General features: G+C 42.2%; 1 protein-coding gene across 1 annotated transcript; it reads right to left on the bottom strand.

The window, feature by feature from the left end:
- Positions 1-396: 396 nt before the first annotated feature.
- Positions 397-22,329, bottom strand: hibadha (3-hydroxyisobutyrate dehydrogenase a). Its single transcript, XM_053446773.1, has 8 exons — positions 22,194-22,329; positions 19,338-19,498; positions 19,022-19,131; positions 18,725-18,846; positions 9,325-9,458; positions 8,015-8,091; positions 2,641-2,797; positions 397-1,829 (listed from the first exon to the last, which is right to left on the bottom strand). Exons 1-8 carry the CDS (start codon positions 22,261-22,263, stop codon positions 1,671-1,673), a joined length of 990 nt encoding a protein of 329 aa, XP_053302748.1. The 5' UTR covers positions 22,264-22,329; the 3' UTR covers positions 397-1,670.
- Between the last annotated feature and the right edge of the window lie 165 nt (positions 22,330-22,494).

Below are 22,494 nucleotides of genomic sequence, written 5' to 3'. Positions count from 1 at the left end.
TTTGGATAGGGTATGGACAAAAGTATTAGGTAAAAGAACAAGTATCGATGGTTACTTGTCCATGACTATATACAGTATTGAATTGGGTACATAAACATGGCCACATCGCCCTTTTGATTTGTCGATATAGCTTATGTACTTTGGACAAAGACTGATTATGGGTTCAAACAGAAAGTACAGAACTGTTTCCATAAAAAAATGATGGTGTCTATATTGCCATCAATTAACAGGTAAGATGACTATTGAGCCTCAACTGATCCCTGACATGTAATTTGTAAGCTCTACTTTCCCAGTGTGCACCCAAGTCATTGAACATCCACCACTGAGCAGTAACTTCATGAGCTATATTTAACTTCAGCAACAAACTGTACCAACAGACCAGTCAAACACACAATCCACAGAACATCTTTTATTTTAGGCTACAGTGTGACGGAGGATCTGTTTCACAGAGCAAAGACAAACTGTAGAGACAATGAAAGAATTTTACTAAAAAAAGTGACGGTTCTTTTAGATTCCTCTTCATTACTACACGACAATATGAATATACATTATGTACATTTGCTCATAGCAGGGAGGAACCGTTCCTCACTGACACTTTACACAGACGTCATACATATGCGAGAAGGATCGACCTAACGGGTAAGAGAATGTGTTGGAAATCGAGAACATTGTGTAGTAAACAGTATACAGTTTTAACAGCGTTGGTCACACAATAATAATAACAATGCTGTAGTGGAGAGCAGATGAGGACAGTAGTGGAGAGAGGTAGGTTCTAAGAGATTCTGGAACTGTATCAAAATAACCCAGCACATCACACCGCGATGCACACAGTGCAAAAATAACCAGGTATTTATCTTATGGTGCAGCAGAGAAGAACTGGCTGATTCACTGTAATTGTGGAAACCAAGAATTGAAAATACTTTAACTGAGTAAGTAAGATAACTGGATGATTCATGATCGAAATAATAAAGTTTGTACGTTGGCAGGAAGTCTCAGGTGTCACCCGAGTGACCAAGGTCCTGCCAGAAACAAAGAAATGTAACACCAAAGGTAAACTCTCATGTACGGCCAGTTTTGTAATGCCTCTGGATTTTGTTTCCATGAGTGTAGCCCAAACTCTTTCACCGTCTCTTTTTTCATCACTATGTTAATCCTTACTGTATCTTGCTTTTGTTCGATTTCTTAATTTACTTGAACAGGGACAGATCCTGGTCATTTGAGTAACAGGCAAAAAGAGCAAACCTGACAAAAACATACTTTTATCATTCATGCAATTATTACTTCTCGATCATCTTTAAAATACCACATACATTACGTCTGCCTTGATTTGTGTAAGCCTGCAGCGCCTCGTCCTACCTCTCGTCAGCTGGCTTCGTCTCCAGATACGTTATCTAAGGTCAGTTTTTAGCATTTCCCCACATTCAAAAGGGAGAGCCATGAATTCAAAGTATGATTCAGCTAATGCAATGAGGGGACACGTGTCAACATACAGTATGTTAATTGGATTGCTGATCTTTGCCTGAGGGCAAGGCCTTAGTCTCTCCTGAGCATAGTGGGATAAGGGGCACTGGGGTGTGTGGTTGAAATGTGTCTCTGTGTGTTTTTTGTGTGTGTGTGTGTATTTATGTGTGTGTATGCTAATATCACAGTTAACGGTGCTCCCCCTGCATTCACTGTCCTTCCTCCTCACGTAGGAATTGGAAGACAGACGAGAAGTCCTTGTTAGCATAACCGCGGGAGCACATGACTCTGAAGATCTGGTGGGCGAGGGAGCCCAGAGGGATCGGCGTCTTAGTGTTGGTGGCAGTGTTTTGGGCCAAACCAAGATCCTGGAAACAGAAAAAGAAAGATGGGGAATATGAGATAGGTAGACTAACATACTAGTCAGTTGTTTTTTAGGCCTGTGTTGATGCTCTTGAGCTACTTCAGAATTATTCCCACTATTTCCAAATTGTCATTAGTGAGTCCCCTTTGAACAGTTCTACAAGATATTGTCAAACAATAAATTTATTGTTTATTGTTTTCCATAAAATGAAACTGAATTTGCTTTATAACTATTCATACATTATACGTTACTTAATTATTATTTTACTGAGCTGTGTATGCAGAGCATACATTGTAAGTGATTTAACAGACACCTAGATGCACCGGATAATAGACAGATTAACCATTACAGGAGAGCTAATGCAGTAAAAATCAAGTGGCACACAATAAGTCACAGTTGGAGTGGTGAAGAGGAGAGCACATAGAGCCACACTGAGACAATAGAACAGTGAGACAATGAAACAGTTGAGAGATGGACAAAAAGAGACTAAATAAAGAAAAGAACAGTAGAGAGAGTAGCAGCTGAAATGCTTAATCATGTGTTTGATTGATTACTGGGAGAAATATTGAGGAATGGTGTAATTATTTCATCATCATTTATCAAGCCAAAGTGTGTGGATCTGTTACGTTCCCATGTCTATCTTAATGGGGAAATGAACATTTGTGTTTTGAACCGTAAGTTGGACTAAACAGGATTTCTGAAGATTTCACATTTGGCTCTGGAAGCATGTTGTGGGTATTCTTTATTAATTTCAAACAAACACAGACCAAACAAATAATCAATAAATTAACCTGGTAATGAAACAAATTTTGTACCTTTGCCATTAGTGTGGTTCCAAAGCCGCCCAAGTAGTTGTTGGCAGAGGGGACTCCATCCATGACACCAGGGACTGGGTTGTACGTATCGCTGGACCAGCAACGGCCTGAGGACATGTTGAGGATCTTTGCCAGCAGCTTTGGGTCTAAACCAAGTCTGGGACAAGAAGAGGAAGAAGACAAATCAGTATCTTGTGTGGAAATGTTATCTGGGAGATCCAGTGGTACTTCAGAGCAGACGCGCACTGTAACATTACTGACTCTTGTCTATAAGAGGTAGAAAAAAGGGAAAAGATGAATTTGTAATTGATGAACAGATTATTATACCTCCTTTTTACTTGTTAGGCTAAGTGAGGACACGGTAGAGGTAAGAAAGAATAGAGGAATTATGCAAGAAGTCTGGAGGAACAGGAACGCCAATTATGGAATACATTTTCTCAACATGGAGAAAGATAGGTGTGGGGGCGCCCTGTGATTGTAGTGACCCCCATTGAACCTTATTCCCGGCTGCGACCATTCCTCAGTGTTAATGGCTGAAGGCTTTGTAATGCCGGCTAATGCAGTATTGATGTTTACCGGCACATCTATCCTTCATCATCCCCTTTTTCATGAAAAGAAAGAAAGTGGAGGAGGAGGAGGAGAAGTGGTTAAGCAGCACAGGGGAGCCATAAACCTCGCTGTCATTTACAGAAGCATGCTCTTACTTTTGCTGCCCCATTTTGCAGCAACCTACTTCCATATGCAAGAGGACAAGTCTCCAGGATGCGATATCTTTTTTTTAAAGAGGCAAAGAGAGGACAGACAGAAATAAGCAAGGGGCAGACAAACCAAGTGCCAAGCATTACAGCAGGGAGGGTGCAACTACAGCGTCTGTGTCAGTAGTTCAATCTGCCTGTGTAGTGCAGCTTTTGTATATTAACATTTTAAAAGGCCAGTGTAAAGCTGACCACATCAAGCCCTGGCTGTCTCACTTCACTGTTACTTACAGGCCCGTAACTCTATTCTGCTCTCTATATGACTATTAAACCATCATAGGTCCTTAAGGCCGGCAGCCTCCCCCCCTCCCTCCACCTGGCTCTCATTCTGCCATTACTACCACAGTTTTTATTAGCTGTCTACCAACTAATTAAGAATGGGAATTGCATTTACACCCTCGCCATGTCTCCCTCTTCCTTTCCCCTTCGTCTCTTTTGTGTCCCCTCTGACGCCCTCGTTTTTTGAAAAATGTATCCATTGATAACGTGGCATAAGTGACACTGTGTGCGTGTGTGCGTTTGTGTGTACACACATGTTCTAACTCATAGTTCTTTTTTTTTGTGGTAGCCTCACTCATGATGGCTTTTTTTCAGTTTATGTCTGCAAGCATCTCCCTTAACATCCTGCCTCTCCTCTTCCTCCCCCTTGTCTTCCCTGCTGACACCTCCCTGTCTGAGGACTCTGGGGGACATATGTTTGACATCGCACACAACCCCCCCCCCCCCCCCCCCCCCCCCCCCCCCCCCCCCCCATTTCTACGTGCACACACACGCACACAGAGCTCCTCCCAGTGTTCTGGGTCAGCAGCTGAAAAGGTTACTGGCTGAGCTACAATAAAGCGCGTCCGAGCGCACAGATCGTTTGTTATAGCGACCAGAGACGCTGACGGGGAGCTGTTGTCCTCTGTTAACGATAAATCAATGAAGATCCCCTCCTGCTCCCCTCACACACACACTCACATACACACATACACAGTCGTGGTTATTAGCTGACACGGTGGTGGTGTTCTTCGCCTGCGGTAATTTGCGTGGAGAAGAGGACATGTCACGGTTTAACAGGATTGACATGGGTACACACACACACAAGCACGAACACTAAAACAAACGTGTTGCTGTGTGATGCCACTGCAGATTAAAGAAATGTGAGATAAAATCAAGATGGAGGTGGCAGTGGAAATAATAAAAGGGGAGGGCATTTAAGCGTTTATGTGTTGGGAGCTCGAGCAGGTGGAGTTCATTTGCAGCTCAGATATTAACTGTCTTTTCATGGCAATTAGCTCCTCATCCTGGTCTGTACCACAAGAGATGAAGCCCAACCCGTTCCCCATTTATTATTACATTAAAGAGCTAACGAGCACATATACACACAAAAGCATTTACTATTCCATTTATAGAGGCAACAAGCACATTTATCACCCAACTTTAATCTTCATCAGAGCATATGCTCACAATTCATTTGAGCTATGGTGAGAGGAGGAGGAGGAGGTGTCTGTATTCATGTGTGTGGTGGCAAACCTATTTCTGTCGCGACACAAAGGATTGTATGTTGCTATACCCTTTGATTCGCCGTTGTTCTCCCCGTTAAACAAATAAGGGAGTAAATGTGTGTTCCTACTTGTGTGCACCAATGGCCGCATGTTTGTATGGATGAATGAGTGCAGGTACACAGGTGTGTGAGGTGAACCGTGAGCCGTAAAAGCCTCATATCCCTCCCCGAGCCAGTCGTCTTTTTCTCTCGTCGGCTTCCTGTCCTTTTATCTTCGAGTGTATCATTAAAATCACCGCTGCCCCTCTATGCTACAGCTTCTCATCCCCCTCCGTCACCGACTGGATGGCTGCGTGCAGAAATTACAACAGGCAGGAAAGAGATGAAGGGATTAAAAGAGAAGAGACAAATGATAAGGTGAAGCAAATAAAGATGGAGAGGAAAAAGCTGAGAGAGAGGGAAAGAAAGAAAAGCAGAGAGACAGGATGTGAATGTGTGCTTCGGAGCGAGTGTGTGTGTGTGTGCGCACTCATAATTGTCATGCATGGCCATTCCTTGCACTAGGAGAACGTCACGCTCTGTTGAAGACGGCCCAAGCTTCCATCTGAGATCAACAAATTAGCTCCATGAACAGAACTCTGTATGAGAGTGTGTTTGTGCGTCTGTCTGTGTGAGCAGGTAAGGACCTAGCAGGCACACACGCATACATGCACACACACACACGCACACATACACACACACTCACAGAAAGGGCAGCTCTATCAGGCCCAAGTCCAAGATGATAAAATGTTATTGCTGTTTTGCTTTAAATTGGCTGTGAGCGCTCAGACGCCTTTGTCTCGGACTGAGTTGTGTGTCTGTGTGTGTATCAGCACACCTAATACCTAAGAGAGCGTCTCCTCTGCATAAGAGGCCGCAATGCAGCATGGGAGATTTAAGGGTGTCGTCTCTCTCTCTAAACAATGACAGTCTTCGTCAAACCCTCTAATAAAGCCCCAGAGGTCAACTAGTAAGAAGAGTGAGAAACACTGTACACATGTATACTCACGCGACAACGTCTGAATATGGGTCAGATGATATAAAGAATAATTCAAATTCAAAATGAGGGGATGCAGTGGTTAGTATTCTTAAGGATTTTTCAAGGCATACCTTATAATGATGTGCACCGAGAGTATAGGTGCTCTTGCAGTTTGGTACAAAACTGCTGTGTTCAGTGTCTCTGGATGTAAATTTGTGAGTCTAGGTGTGAGTGCATCAGTGTGACAGTGTGGCAATGTGTAAATCTGTGTTGCTCCCTTAATGCCTCCATATTTCAGAGGTCTAGTGTTGGGATTTATGTGCAACTGCTCATGCCAATTTTCCTCCTCTGTCTCAGCACAGATAAATCAGCTGCACTAACACAGCTGCACGGGGCGAAGAGCAACGCACAGACATGCGCACACGCTCATGCACGCACACACACGCAAAATGGGTCCACACACCATTTAAGCTGCAAAACCCATAAAACATATAGAGTAGACAGAGGAAACAGTCTATTATTGACGTGGGATATGTATAATCAGGGTGGAGAATAAATTCATTCTTCTAAAGGTGAAAATCTAATCTGACGAACCTGGTAATTCATTCATATGAGGAATAACAGATGTGTGGGGTTTTCTGCTGTGTTTGTTTGTTAATTAGCAGGATGCTTAGGTGACTGATATGTATGTGTTTCTTCAATTTAATGCAGATCCAGATACAAATTCTGAACTAGTGATATTAAATGTGGTTTCCTAAGGGGACTGTTGAGCCTTGGCAGAGGTTATACTCCACTGAAATTCCACTGCCATATCTGCATTTTCACAAATAGAAATCCAACTTTATTTATCATGCATCAACATTATATATTAGGTAGATATTCTCAGACCCAGACATTCGAGCTAAGCGATAGTTTTGTCAGTCATAGCTACCATCTAATGTTAGAGGTTATGGGACACATGACGAGACCAAGTAACAACGACGCTAGCCTGAAATATCACAAATCTGCAATGATTCAAATCACGTTAAAGCTGTAACTAGCAGCTGGGTCATCTTGAAATGCTACATGCTACCAAAGTATCACATTTAAGTGCATCTCCCCATTGTCCTCATCAATATAGTATAGACAGAATATTTATCTTTAATTTACCCAAGCAAGTCTCATTAAGATTCATTTTAAAGAGTAACCTATTCAAGAGATAAACACTTTTGCCACAGTATGCACGGCAGCATTAACAGACAAATACAACACACAAAATACAAAAAGAAAACTGTTTCCAGTTAGGATGCAAAGTCAAGGACAAAGACCCAGTTATGATTCATAAACATGAACAATTTTCTGTAAATTTACATGAAGGTGCAATCAAATTGAATGAGCGCCATGTTCTCCATCCTTTTACGCCATATTGATTGTACTGGTCGAGGACTTCATATCCCATCATGCTCAGTGCTCTGGCCAATGAGGCTTTGTGCAAGGACAAGGCATGATGAATGATGGGATTTCTAGGCTGCGTTCAGTGACAGGGGTGTGACAGGATACTAGTGAGAGCTCAATCAGCAGATGTAAATCAGAGTCTGTGGCTCTGCCCCCTCATCCATCTCTCTCCAGCAGAAGCAGCTCCGACTCTGGGCTGCACTGACCCCTTTGCACCTCCATAAACTGCACACACATGCACGTACGCATGCACGCACACAGACACACACATTTCTAAACCTGTATTGAAGCAGTAAATTACTTCTACAGTTACAGCCATATCACTGGTACAGTAATTTCGTTTATAGCAATGGCTATATCTAAGGGCGAGTTCACATGGTCGTATTCCTGCTTGGTTAAATGTGGAACTGTCAATTGGGCTTCTTTAAGTTTGTGGTGCTTGTACTTCTCATAATTGACTCAGGAGGATTTGTCCATCTCTTCACAGAGGAAAATTAACCTCAATGGACCAACTGCCTAAAACCCTGGCAACAGTCACTTTGAAGAGCCTACCTGTGCTTTCCCACATAATAATTACAGCTGCTAATGTAAATGTAGCCACTGATAACTGTTGTCCTCTTTGTGTTTCTCTCTTTAGCATAGCAGACTGGAAGCAGCTTAGACAACACTGATGGACAATACCTGATGCCGAGGTTCATGGTCTCTGCAGTCCCAATCATCCCGATGGCCAGCAGCATGTTGTTGCAGATCTTTGCAGCCTGGTGAGGGTCAAACAGACAGAGACAGAGCACGTCGTGTGTATGTGAATGGGGTTTTGTAAGGCAGCATGTAAAACAGATACTGTAATAAAGAGCGTAAATACATTTAAAAGGTCTGTCAGACATAGATGTGACATGATCCCGCTTTGTAAAAACCTAGTGGATACGCCTAAAAAAATCTTTAACAGGATATTCTTAGTGTAAAAGAAAAAAAGATAGTCTTTACAACATACAAACACATGCACATTTTTAAACCAGTAGTCAAAGATGTCTGTGTGCACTCACATAAAGCAACCTCATGATTAACTGTATAAACAGGCAGTCTCCCTGAGGATTAAATACTTTGTCTTTATGTGATTTAAATTAGAAAATTCTTATTCATGTTTTATACTTTTTTGGAGAGTTTATTTCCGATTACTATACTGTAAGGATGATTATTAAATCCTATAACACATGGTGTTTGTGTGTATGTTTGAATGAATAGAGAAAGAAAAAAAAATCGTATATTTACATTTGAATAATTGTCTTTATATATCTGGGTATTTTTGTATTTAAATGACTGAACTAGATTTATTCTCCCTTTCGTCATCAGGTCCCTCCCCAATTTGATTTTTAAATTGCTACCTCGTAATCTTGCTTTTAATTCAGCCTGAATCTGATTCTGTTAAAGCCTGGGATTATTATACTTTATCTGTCCTTTTTTTAACTTCAGTGTCTTTTACTACTTTGTTTTTCTTGTCGTTTCATTGTGATTTTCTTCTTTTTATCCATTATTGTGTTGCTCTTTTTGTGCCATGACTGCAAAGCACTTTTGCACAACTCCTGTTCATTTCAATGTGTTGACTTAACTGGACTGAAATAAGTTAATTATTGTGTATAACCCCTTTGCCACCGGTCAAAAAACCCACTAACACCTACTAACATCTGGCTTTTATCTGCAGTGGGAATGGATTCAAATCGGTATTCACGGTCAGGTCAAATGACTCTTTGGCAAGACAAAAAGGTGAGATAGCTTCTCATCATGACATCGAGTATGATGCATCATGGAAAAATAAGGAAGGCAGAGTCCTCCACTGGCAATGGGAAAGGAGTCAATGACCTTTTTTAGTAGGTTTCGCAGCGTAACAAGAAAGGGGTTCCGCTAATTTGGTTGTAAATGAGGTATATGTTATCAGAGGCTGTTTGAAATGAAGAGGGGCATGCCTGTGTGTGTTAGCATGTGTGAGTCTTTACCTGCCCGGTGCCAACCTGTCCACAATAGACAACATTGGCTCCCATGCAGGTGAGCAGCTCTTGTGCAGCGTTGTATTCCTCCTCCACTCCACCCACCATGAAAGTCAGTTTGGCCAGGCTGGCAGCCCCAACACCTAAACACACACACACAACACTTGCTAAAGACATGAGCTTAGCTGAGGTGAACACGTACTCAATAGTAAATACATTTAACATATTGATCCACAGTACAGTAGCTCAACCCAGACCTGCAACACACAGCATCTATGTATAAAGTGGAATGGTGAGTTAAAATTTACAAAGCTTTGAAAAGGCGCTGACTAATCATAGTCACTGAGCAGCGTTAGTTAGTAGATACACAAAGAACATCATATATCAACTGATGACTGTTTCAATACTACCAACTGCATCTGAAAGGTCAACTGTGTACTTTTCTGTGTGTTCGTGTGTGTGAGACTCATGGTGGGACAGGCGTGTTAAGTAGTTGTGCACCAGAGGGACAGAGGTATCTTTAAAAGCCGATTGTTGCCATCATCCACTGCACAACTCTCGTGGGAGCCCTTGCCTTTTGTCCTGTCCCCCCTACTCGTTCTCTCGCTTATACACATACACACACACACTCACACCAACAGCTGTGCCTGAGGCACATGCCCCCCCCCCATGGGGGTATCAGTGACAGGCGTGAGGGGTAATTAACTTTACACTTTATCATGTTCAATTAGGTGTCCCTCCCCATGCCTGATGGCTTAAGAAGCATGCCATGTTGTAGGAGGTAACCTCACCCCCCCACCTCCCCACAGGGTCCATAATGTAGCAATAACCCCCCTTTTCAGCGTGGCTTTTACCCAGCTGGCCTAAAGCTCTTATGCAATGGAACTGTCTGTTTAATGTTTAAGTGATGAGACCACAGACATTAACACAATTAATTGGTGGTAATCATAATATATAATGTAGAAAAATAATAATGCGTACATACAATAGTTTCAAAAGTAGTACATGAGCCATAAAGTAGAGGAAGGTCAGAGAGAAGCATCCTTCAGGAAAATGTGGACAAAGTGACCGACTTTCTCCACAGGAAGGAAAGAGAGAAAGAGAGAAAGAGAGAACAAGAGAAAGAGAGGAGGATGGAGAGAGAAGAGTTCAAATCTCTCTTTAGGGTGTTGTCTGGCTCTAATGAAAGGCCTCTTAATAGTAAAAGCCTAATAATGTTGGTGTTAATAATTTAAAGGGAATTACCAGGCACAGAAGAGCTGACATCACATTATCAGACTTCACTGCAGGAGAGGAGGAGAGTTACTGTAGATTTCCATGACCCATAAACATGAATGTTTCTCTTTTCTTACCCTCCCCCTTCTTTAATTGGCGGCAGTGTTGTCAAGTGTTCGATGATGCCACTTCACTGTATGTGTACAACGTGTGAGTGTCAGCGATGAGCTGTCAGTAGGCCATTAGGGCCACATAATTAAGACCAAGGCCCATGCTGCGGCAGCTGCCCTCAGCGCACGACGAACACACGCTTAACATAAGGACGCCCCACACACCAATCATACAAACATATGGTCCACAGACCACTGACATGATAGATTCATCTCCTTTATGCCCTTATTTATATGTCTGACTTAATCTTTTTGAGTCTGGGTTTATTTTATACCAAGTTTTTATTTAGTAGCAGAGATTGTTGAGGCTTTTGTCTGTGACTAAATTGTATTTACATGTAGGCATCATGTAGTGCATACTGTACAGTGCTGAAGTATCCGTAGCACTTCTCTTGATGCTGTCATCATTATATAATTAGGAAAAAAAATGAAAAGATAAAGATTTTTCTTTTCCTCTTTAATCACAGTTAATGGAAGTCAAAGTTCAGCCAATCAGTTCTGTTCTGATTGTACAACTATCCTTGTTTGGACACAAACCATAACGTCACTTTTAAACACATCATCTCCTCAAATTACTATTATAAATTTTATTTTCTTATCCTTTCTTATCTTATTCATATTATTTATATTAAGAGGACATGCTTTTTGTCCTCATAAGAGAAGTCCCCATAATATGACTGTACAATTGTATTACACGCATGCACACACCCACACAGGTTTATGCAGCTTTCCTTATTAGGACTTTGCATTATTTTCCATTCAATGTGTACAGCCTAAAACCTTATTAAGTTGAGCCTCGTCATGACCATGAGGTCAGTAGACCTCTGTGTTGATAGAAAAGGTCCTTAAGAGATAACAAAAATGAACACACACACACACACACACACACACACACACACACACACACACACACACACACACACACACACACACACACACACACACACACACACACACACACACACACACACACACACACACACACACACACACACACACACACACACACACACACACACACACACACACACACACCAGTGTGACAACTGAGCTGGCTCATTAGTGGAGATCACTGTTCGCGGACGACTAAAGAGGAGATTATTGATAACAGAGTCAACTTGCTGATCAATAGATCCCACTGAGAATAGAGGGAAGGATAGGGAAAAGAGGGAGAGAGAGAAAGAGAGAGAGAAAGAGAGAGAGAAGTAGAGGGAGACGTAGATATGACAGCAGAGAAGGAAAACAATCGTTCTCTCTCTACCTCCCAGCATCCCTCCCAACTCTCCCTCCCTCAAATTAACTAATCACCCATAATAAGCTCTTATGATCTGTAGTGGATTTCTATAAGCAGTGACACCAGGATGATGGAAGATCCTCTGCGCTGGAAGAATAACATATCATTAGCATAACAATGTACGGTTGCATGTGCGCGTGTGTGTTGGGGGTATCAGTGACTGTTTATTGTGCGTGTATGCGAGTCTAAGATAGTGTCTTCACTTTTATCATGTGTGTGCATGTCTGTGTTTCAGGGTGTATGTGGGTGTGTATGTCTGTGTGTGTGCATGCAGGGACGTCCTGTTCTTGGGCCGGTCCTGTCAGAGACGGATTAAAGAGGAATCCTAATGAGGTTTCCCGAGCACCGGGTCTGCCGGCTCATCCATCCCAGCGGGAGTGACAGTCCTGGATCGTTAGCACTACACAACTACACGACGCCCCCTAGGGGGGGAGACAAGGTGTGCGTATGTGTGTGTGTGTGTGTGTGTATGTATCTGTCTGGGTGTGTGTGTGTGTGTGTGTTTGGGGGGGGGGGGGGGGGGGGCACCTATGATAGAAGATACAGGGTAGAGAGATGAAGAGGAAAGAGGAAAATAGGGATGAAGGTACTAAAAAATGGAGATAAATTAAGCTACACTACATAATGGCACATCAAAATCTACTGAGTAAATTCTCAACAATTTAAATATGCAATAGTGATCAAAACAATACGGACAGGGACAGAAGATCAGACTGAGACTAAGGAGGAAAGTAATTAAATGTCTGGGAAATGCAGTAATGGAAACAATCATGCCTCTGCCACCCAAAATAGCCCAACACCAATATTATCTGCCCATGTTGAAAATGGATGGACTATTAATTAAGTACAAATTTTAAGTAGCCTGACGATATATTGGTCGGCTGATAATCTCGGTACAGACCTATTGGTATCTGCATTTAAAATTGCCGATATGTGCAGAAATTAAAACTTTTATTTTGCAGAATAATTAACCCAGATTACATTTTTACATTTACATTAAAATCAAACAAAAATGTCTTAATGGATTAGGGTCACGTTCTACATGCGTGGTTGTATTTGTGTTTTCTTCTCATTCATGCAAATATCAAACCTCGTTTAAATTCGTTGTCATAAGGGTTTGATCACAACATCGTATGACGCATCAGAGTCTGCGACTGTGTGCATGTGTGGCCCAAGCTTCTTTGTAGTAGCAGACAGTTATAGACAGCTCCTTCCACTGATCTCCTCTATTAACAAGATTCAAGTTAATAAGCAAGCAATCAAACACGATTAGCACAGATGCTTAACAGCAGGCTTCTACACATCAGGCATTAACCATCAGCATGAGAGGTTGAAACTAGTTGTGTGAAGGCAAAGGAAGATCAGAGCAACAACTTTGGTTTTGGCCTGTTCGTAGTAAACACTAAATTCATTAGCACTTCTTACATCAAACCCAGAAGGAATCAACCAAAGCAGTTCCTGACAGCCTTGTAACCGTTTAAACTGGGGCTGTTTTGAAGTGGTGCATTACATACAAAGTAAGCAAGAATGTCTGTGTACATCTGCATGCAGTATCTCTGTGTGTTTGTGTGTTCCTGTGTATGTGTGTGCGTGTGTGTACCATGAAGGGACAGGTGCAGATCCCAGAGCCGGCCGCCAATACGACGTCAGTTGGAGCTTCTGAGGCCATGTCTTGGAGTTACGAGCCGCATGTAAACCAGTAGGCACTTTTTATTGGTGGTGGGTTTAAATTAAACTACATTTGTGAATATGAGGCTGTGCAAACACACACAATCACGGACCCACGTGCACACAAGACGGGATGTTCCCAGAGTTGGGTAATGAATGACGCATTTGACAGCATGCCACAACCGTGTTTTTTTCCCCCCAGAGTATATGGAAAAACACTGAGAGCAAAACAACACCTATAATATCATTAGCGTTCCTTCAAACACCTCATTTCCTCAAATGATAATGGAGCTGTTTTTACAAGAAGAATGTCAGGAGAGATTTAGAGATACGCCAGATATAACGCCACACCTTCACGTCCAAATGTAGTTTGTGTAAACAAGCTCAGGCTTTGGCAATGCAGTACCTTGTTTGCTACCAGGTTTTAAACTATGTGCACATGCCAGGTTTAAGTTTTGGCTCGGATGCAGTCATATATAATTCATACTGAGAGCGCTTTCACACTTAATAGTGTTACAGCCTTGAGTCAATGGGAGTTGACTTCTTGCAGTGTAAGCCAGTGGGGGTAGGATGTTTACAGGCCAACAACACAGCCTCATGTGGTCGACCATTATAATTACACCCAAGGGCAGAGATTTTTTTTCCTCAAACAAATTAAAAACCCAAACAGGGCCCGTAAAAAAGCGTAACGGATATCGAGTGAATAAGTCAAACAGTAAGAGGGTATGCGTTAACCAAAATCGCTCACATGCATAAAAACACACGAAAAAATTCAGCACTTTCAACAGTTTATCTGCCAACTTTGCTAATGCCCCTCTGTTATGTTAAAAACAGACTCTTTATCGGCTCCAGTTTACGAGCACAGAGCCATGAGAACTGACTCCAACACACAAACGCTCCATGAGAACCTCGAGAAAGTAGGCGACCGGAGAAAGTTTGGGTTTTGGAAAGAAAAATGAGGGGGAAAGAGTCGGCACAGTTTCTTATACACAAGTGACACTCCAGCCTTAAGAGTTTTAGTTTGCAACATCTGTTCACTGACCACCAAACTAGCCCTTATCATCATCGTCATTATCATCATCATCATCAGTAACTGCTGTATTCCGTAGGGGGAGAGGCTGGTCAATGCTATGTGACAGAGGATGCAGGGCGCAGGAGAGATCCACGATCAATCCCTTCCCGTGGCCCGATGAGACTCATCTAGGATAGAGCAAGTTAATAATGATCCCCAATTAGGCTGTTAGCAGGCAGGGACACAAACACACACAAATACAGACACACACAGTATATGGCTAAAGTGCAGAAACTGTCCTTCATACAGACAGAATGCTAATTCCCTTTTAGATAAGTGACATGCAGTGTGACATTTGCGCTACGTTTGACGGACAGAGACTTTTTGTATGACTCATACACCAGCTGGCTATTTGTCTGAAAACACACGTGTATATGGTCACATACGAGGACAGGCACACACCCAGCCACACACACACACACACACACACACACACACACACACACAACAGATGACACAGGGGCAGAGATGTAAGAGCCAGTCCCCAGCTGCTGTGGGTCTCCCTCCATCTGGAGCATAGGCTAGAATCCCCCATAACCACCCCTCCATCATCGCCATCTCTGGTCACTTACACCCTCCCACTGCCCCCCCCCGCCCCCCCCCCCCCCCCCACCACATTCTCCCTCAGTGTCCCCAAAACCTGTCAGTGAAAGGCTTGTTATGCTAATCTAGTCTTTGGACCACTGACGCTCTCTAGTGCTGGTTAGCAATCAACATGACAGACTGCGACAGCAACCACTGCCCCCCTGCACCTCACAACTGATTACTTAACTCAGAGAAGGACTACTAACTATTATTTGAATTTAAGTTTGTTCCAACTATTCGTTGGAACCAGAGTGTGAGACAAAATCAGTGTTGATCTTTGTGGAAGACGCTCCAGGCCCTGAATGCCTGGAGGGAGAACTAGAGCCAAGACCAGTCAGCAGAGGAGTGGATTGGCGACGCTGATTGACGAACAAACCGGTGCCAGGCCTGGCTCAAACAAGCCGCTGCAGGCTGGAGGATGACGTTCAAACTGTCAGCAAATGACACACTGCAACACTCAGGTTTCAGTGATGTGGGATGGATATGATTAGAGTGGTGTTAAGACTCAGCCTAAATAGGTAGTTAGCTGAGGATTATAAGGCCTCGCAAACAAGCAACATTACCCAGAGCTCACCGAGGCTCCTTCTTTCTTACGATTGCACCAATCACTGACTTTCCCTGCCCTGGGAAAAACACAATGAAAGGTTTTTTAGAGCCTTTTTAAAGCCACCGTCCGTTAGCAAAGTGGCAGCCCACCATGGGTACACAGACACAAACTCGAGCATTCTGGGTAATTACTGCTAACGACCCCGTCGCTCGTAGCCAGACCTCCTATTTTTGCCATCGCTGTGCCAACACCAGAGTCTGTGACATCAGAGCTTGTTTTGTTGTGGGTCAACTTTGCATGCGGACACATTTAATGACACCAGACAGTGGTACAAGTGTGTGTGTAAGCATATGTTGGCATGCCTGAAAAGCCAGTGTCTACGTTAACATAACTACGTCTATTCGGAAGAGTGTTTGTATGAGGCCAAGACGATGGTCAAAGTGCAAGAAGGAAAGCCGATGAGAAGAAAGTGAATTTTTTATTGATGACTCTTTAAGAAGGGTTAAGACTCTTCAATTCAAATGCCACGGTTTGCTACCAAACCTCCAGTGACGCACACAGAGCACAAATACACATTTCTGTGTAGAATACACCACCTCACCTACCACACATGAAAAGATTTATTTTATATCAAAAGAGAAATCTAAATTAAAAATAAAAACAAACACAGACGCCACAAAGAGAGAAGGCTGCATCTGCAAAAGCTTTAAGACCACAGGAGATCACACCAAGTCTGTGCTCAGTGTGTCTGTGACTTTATACTCAATCTGCTTCGAACCAAACCCATTTCGCTGAACTAACTTAAAAGTGAATGTACTCATATGTCTCCAAATCATAATATATATATATATATATAGGACTTAGCATTGACTTCCTCTCATTGAGGACAGCCTAACCAAAACTGTATCCCTCATATTAACCAATTCATGTCCAACCCTAACCTTAACCTAACCACAATTCCCATCTTATCCCTGACCTTACCCAGGACCTCAGAAATTAAGTTGTGCCTTACTAGGACCGGGTTTCTGTCCACTTAGGGTTTAATGGTCCTGACAAGCTCAGTTTGGGCTGTACACACACATACAAGCACGCACGCAAGCACTCACGCACTCACGCACTCACGCACACGCACACACCCTTTATGAATCTGACAGTACCCTATTTGGGGTAGGGTGCCATCTCCTGGTTAGAACACAGCATGTGAACTCAGATCCCACCCAGAGATGTGTTAAGTGTGGTGAGGGGATGGGTGGGTGAATGGAGTGCAATAAGGTCTCTGCTATTTTCTGTTGTGTTGCCACAAAGTGGAACAAATCTTCATGACCTGTCACTAAAGGTTTAACCTGGCTTATCAGGGTCACACTATCACCACCAGCCAACTTTCATTTCCTAGCTCAGAGTGGGGCTGAGTGTTTTAGTGTGTGCATTTAAGGCTGGGACTAACCTTACTTATCTATCAGTGGACTCCCTTTAAGATGTATCGATTAACTGTTAACTTTGTCAAGAAAATCTCTGTGAAAAAGTGAAAAATAGTGAAAAATCCTCAGTTGCTGGTGGTAATTATGGATCATAAACAACTTCTCTGCTACTTCACAGTGACCTAGTTATGTACTTAAGGATGTCTACAAGTGACATCGGGTGGGAGGGTGCATGCCCTGTGTGTACATGTGCATGTGTGACAGAAGAGTGTCTGCAGTGCTGAGTGCAGAGGCCAGAGGTAGCAGGTAAATCATTGGTCATCTCAGGCTAGTAAAAGAGGCTTAGTTTAAAAGACAGCAGAGGAACAACCTTCAGATGACTGCACGCATGAACTGTGCACTGTCTATAATATGTAAACAGTGTGTGTTTGTGTTAGCGGAAAGTAACAGGCTTAAGGCTCTGATCTCAATGACTGCAGTCGGCTTGCTATTTGACGCCAGCTGGTAAACATGCCCGTGTGGGCCAAGTCTATGTTTGTATGGCAGAGGAAGGGGGCTGCAGTGTGTGTTGTGCATGTATGACATGATTGTGCAATAAAAAGCAAATAGACTATGATCAAAGTGAGTAGTCTGATATGCAGGAGTGTCAGGATGTGGAATACTTTAACTTCACACCTGATTCCAAGGAAGTGCGTGTATGGGCGTGTGTGAGAGAGAGAAAGAAAGTAAGACAGAGACAGAGAGATGGACAGTTTAACAGCGGTGTGTCTCCTTCATTTCTTATCTCCCTCCTCTCCTCTCCTGCACTCAATGTGAGAGCAGTTTCTCTCCTCTTTATGGCTCTTTATCTGACATGAAAGGCACTAACATGGGATACCCGCCATTACGGCTCCATCAACATGAAAAGCTCTGACATGGGATTCTCCACCGTGGCTCAGCCCATTAAGGACGACTGGTGATCCTGTGCTCTGTCAAGGAGCCGTCAAAGGCAGACAGCGCCAACATAATGAGGACTTAAAACCTTAACCTTGCCTTCAAGTCCCCTCCGGTCAAAAGCAGCTATAAAAATCTCTCGAGGGCAACTACTGGCTGGCCCGCTAAGTAATTACAACCCATGTCCTAGCACTAAGCAAAAAGGTCCCATAGTTTAGATATACAAAGGAGTGTCAGACAGTTGAGGGGTCATAGGCCTAACAGCATGATTCTTATTCTCAAGTGAACAAACTAGAAGTCTGATTCTGGTTTTTAAACCGTCACAATGTTCTCTCATTTCCAGTGAATATCCTCTTTGAGAAAGAAATAAACCCAGCAATAACATTCACAAAAATGTCGTATCCTCTCTTAGGACACACGTTGGGGCTTCGTTGGTGTAAGACAAGTCAAAGAAAGCAAGTCAAAGAAAGGTGAACAAGATTAATTATTCTTTCCGCGACCCATTACCTCCTGAAACTGGAGCATCCATGAACACGGCGCCCATTTTCTCTGCAGCTGCTGCCATCTCTTTTGAAACAGACGGGTCAATGGTTGAAGAGTCAATCAACAGCGTTCCCTTCTTTACCTTCCTGAAGAGAGCAAAACAAATGGCATTAGCATGTCATGTACAAGAAGTTTTGTCAAGCCCAACCTGTTCTGTTTGTACATTAAACACCTAACGTGCACTTTTTGCCAAGTTTCAATTGAGGCAGAACGAAGTTAATTGCTTTAGAGTTTCACAGTGTGATGGTGAAATGTGCTCACTTGAGGATGCCATTTTGGCCAGTGTAGACCTCTATGACGTTGGGACTTGACGGCAGCATTGTGATGATCCGATCGGCTTTTTCTGCCACATCTGCAGGGGTGTCTACAACCTGAATGTTGGGAGTCATCATCAACACAAAATCAAGGTATTATAGCTGTTATGTGTTGGCTCAGAAACACATACTTTGTTGACTCAGCAACTGTTGTAAGAATTAGTTCAAAAAGGGTGTATGTCTATTCATTCGCTTTCAGATACTATATGTCTTAGCAAATTAGGCCTGTTCAATACAAGTTTAAATGTGCACATGTTATTTACCTGAGCACCCAGGTCCTGCAGTTCCTTGCTGGACTCTGGGAAGTTGTCAGTGGCAATAACAGGATAACCGTTCTTTAACAGGTTTTTGGCCATGGGAGTGCCCATGTTTCCCAGACCAACAAACCCCACTGGTGTTTTTGAAGCCATTGATCGCATTGACACTGAGGGAGGAAAACAAACAGGAAGTTTTAGAATAATGGTGAGACCTTTTGTTCAGCTGAAGACCAGAATGCTTGTCAAACTCAACACTTTGACGTTCAGAGAGGCTGAAGGGAAATTTAATGAATTGTGTTTGGCATGCATGGGATATCTAAGACACCATGTTGTTGTAACAGTTATGGCTTGATTCTACTTGCCTAATAAAAACATTAATAGCTGTAACTCACTTTGAAAACCATTTGGCTAATGAGTGTCAGTTAAATGTCAGTGAATAGGAAATGTAAATATTATGCTGGAAATTCACTGATTAGGATCAATAACAACAGAGAAAATTTGGATCTTTCTGCTGTAACCAACCAGCAGCTTTTGAGAAGTCTGGCCAAGCTATTAAACACTGCATGCTCAGCCAAGGTTCAGCCAGGTTAACAGACACTAAACTCAGTGGAAACTCTGGCGGTGGGCCATCCAGACTACAACAACAGAATTAGACAAGGAGAGTTAAGACCTAATAGGAAGCCTCACCTTGAATTCAACCAACCCTTTAACACATACAGATACCAGAGTCCTGTTACTTCTGTGATGATAAACATCCAACCACAGTTCCATGATGAATATTATCAAAGGGTATGAATGTCATTAACATCAGTACAGATTCTGGTAAAGTCTTGTTCTCTCTAAAATGCTCCTGATTTGGTTTGAGAGCTGCCTTCAATTAGGGGACTATTTTCTATCAATTAGTAGCTGTACATCACAATGCATGGAGTTCTGCAAGGGCCAATTATCGGAACTCTGTTTTATGATAATAACACGCTCCCATTAACTGAATATGCACAAAGATGTTCTTGTCACACACAAATACACAGCTGTGTCAACAAACAAGTACAGTTTAAAAGCCTCCTCCAAAATGTATTCCACAATAACTTAGACAACATTTAAGGATTAAAAAAAGAAAGAAAGTCAAAATTCTATTGCTTGTCCATAAATTGACAGGAAACCAATTCCTAAGTACATATAAGATCTCTTATCACAGTATAAACGCTGCATCTCTCAGGTCAGCAGTTTCTTGATTGCTCTCAAACACATATGATAAAGCTGTTTTTAGTTTCTGTACTAATAAACAAATTGCCAGAAGAGCTCAGATTTGAGACAGTACAGACTTCTTGTAAATCCAGATTAAAGAACTGTTCGGTTTGCCATCGTTTTTCATCAATTGCACTGTAATTTACACAGTTTATGTGCTTGCATAACTGAATTCAGAGTCTAGCGCTTTTATTTCTGTCCTTATGATTTTGGTTTGCATCATTTTACAAACTATTCAACGTTTTTTTGATTATATTCTGTGATTTTCTTCCTTGTTTTTATTTTTTGTGCTTTAGTTCCTATCCTGTCCCTGTTTTGTGCCTGTAAAGTTCTTATGAATATAAAAATGCTTTATAAATAAATTTGCTTTGCCTTGCCTTAGAATATATCATTGTTCATATTAAAGTGACGATACATTTCAGTTGACCTTACTTTCTAGCTTGTTCTTTGCATGATCCAAATATAGATTTTTGTCCTGTATAGTCCTAAGTGTAAAACAAACCTGTACATTAGAATAAAATTATTATTATTTCCACAATAACATGTTGATTTTTTATTAATTCATCATTTCTGTTGTTTCTCTATGCCAAAGATGTTGTGCTTTGTTTAAAAATAAGTCCTGCACTATTTTGAATTGTTCTCAGTTTACAATGATAGCACTCAGTTATAAAGACAAAACATAAAGAAATATTCTAATATTTGAGAAGCTGAAACAAGTAAATAATAATTTGCACATAATTAATAACTGAATAACTTATAACTTGATACTTTTTTCTTTTGAATAATGATCAACAATCTAATTGATGGCCTTACAATGTAATTGAATTGAGGCAAATAGGGTGCATACAGTTTCAGTAAAGTCACTGATATAGATTTGGTTTATAAATTATATGAATATTTAAGTTTATTTAAGTGGAATGATAAATGTTGAACGGGTAATGGGGGGGATCGCGTTGGGGTGAGACTTCAGAGGAAGAACCGTCACAGAAATATGAATATATATTTGTATATATATATATTATCCAGTATTTCAGGGTTATGAAGAGTTACGGGCTACATACAAGCAGCATATCTATTACATCGTGGTGGTCCCTGGATTTCAGGTAACATCATCCATATCAATGTCCACTGTTCCTAAATTTAGAAACGTATGTGTGTTGTGTGTTGTATTGTGGGATTGGTGAGGACGAGAGGAGATTGAGGAGGCTTTGTGACAGTGTTGGACTTCAAGGCTAATCCATGTTTTTGTGTAGTGTAGAGCAATCTGCAGTACTGTGACAATATAGAGTGACACCCTACATGGACACCACACATTTACATATATGTCGATAAAGAGATGCTATGTGGGCTAAGATTAGCCATTGCTTCACACATCGCTCATTAAGCACAGTGTCCATGAGTGAGACGCACACAGCAGGCGTCCAAACTCAGGGACACTGTGTCCAAACTGAAACATTGAGCTAACAGGGTCAGTGGGTGTTCAGACTTTTCTCAGAGGGCTAACAAGCTAGCTAACAAGGCTGGAGCTGAGAATGCTCCGCTAGCACTTCACCCCCTGGACACACACACATGCACACAAAACAGGGGGAAACCGACAACATGAAGCGAATACGTTACCGGCGGCAAGGTCGACATGCTTATTCCACCGTAACAATACATTTCGTGACCCTCTAAACAGCGCAGCCATGCTTCTTTGCCTTGACCTCGGCGCACAGTGACAGCTGTCAAACCAGGAAACCCCCACAGAGGACTGCTGGGGTTGAAAGCCAATCGCAGCGCTCGGCGAGGCTCGACAGCCAATGAGGAATGAGGCAGAGGCGGGACTTCCTGTGCTTTTACTCTTCAATGTCCTTTAGACGCTACTGCCTGTGTTCACTTTATATCATCGGAAAAACGCAAAATTAAATAGAAAAAAATA

This window comes from Pleuronectes platessa, chromosome 18 (genome assembly GCF_947347685.1).
Source record: "Pleuronectes platessa chromosome 18, fPlePla1.1, whole genome shotgun sequence".
Taxonomy (NCBI): domain Eukaryota; kingdom Metazoa; phylum Chordata; class Actinopteri; order Pleuronectiformes; family Pleuronectidae; genus Pleuronectes; species Pleuronectes platessa.
Note: the sequence above shows the minus strand (reverse complement) of the source record. Positions and strands in the feature narration are given on the sequence as shown.

Coding starts and splice junctions, on each gene's coding strand:
- hibadha (XM_053446773.1), bottom strand. CDS start 22,263: ATGGCTGCGCTGTTTAGAGGGTCACGAAATGTATTGTTACGGTGGAAT. Junction 18,847..19,021: donor GGCCAAAATGGCATCCTCAA/GTGAGCACATTT, acceptor TGCTCTCTTCAG/GAAGGTAAAGAAGGGAACGC. Junction 1,830..2,640: donor GAACCACACTAATGGCAAAG/GTACAAAATTTG, acceptor TTCTGTTTCCAG/GATCTTGGTTTGGCCCAAAA.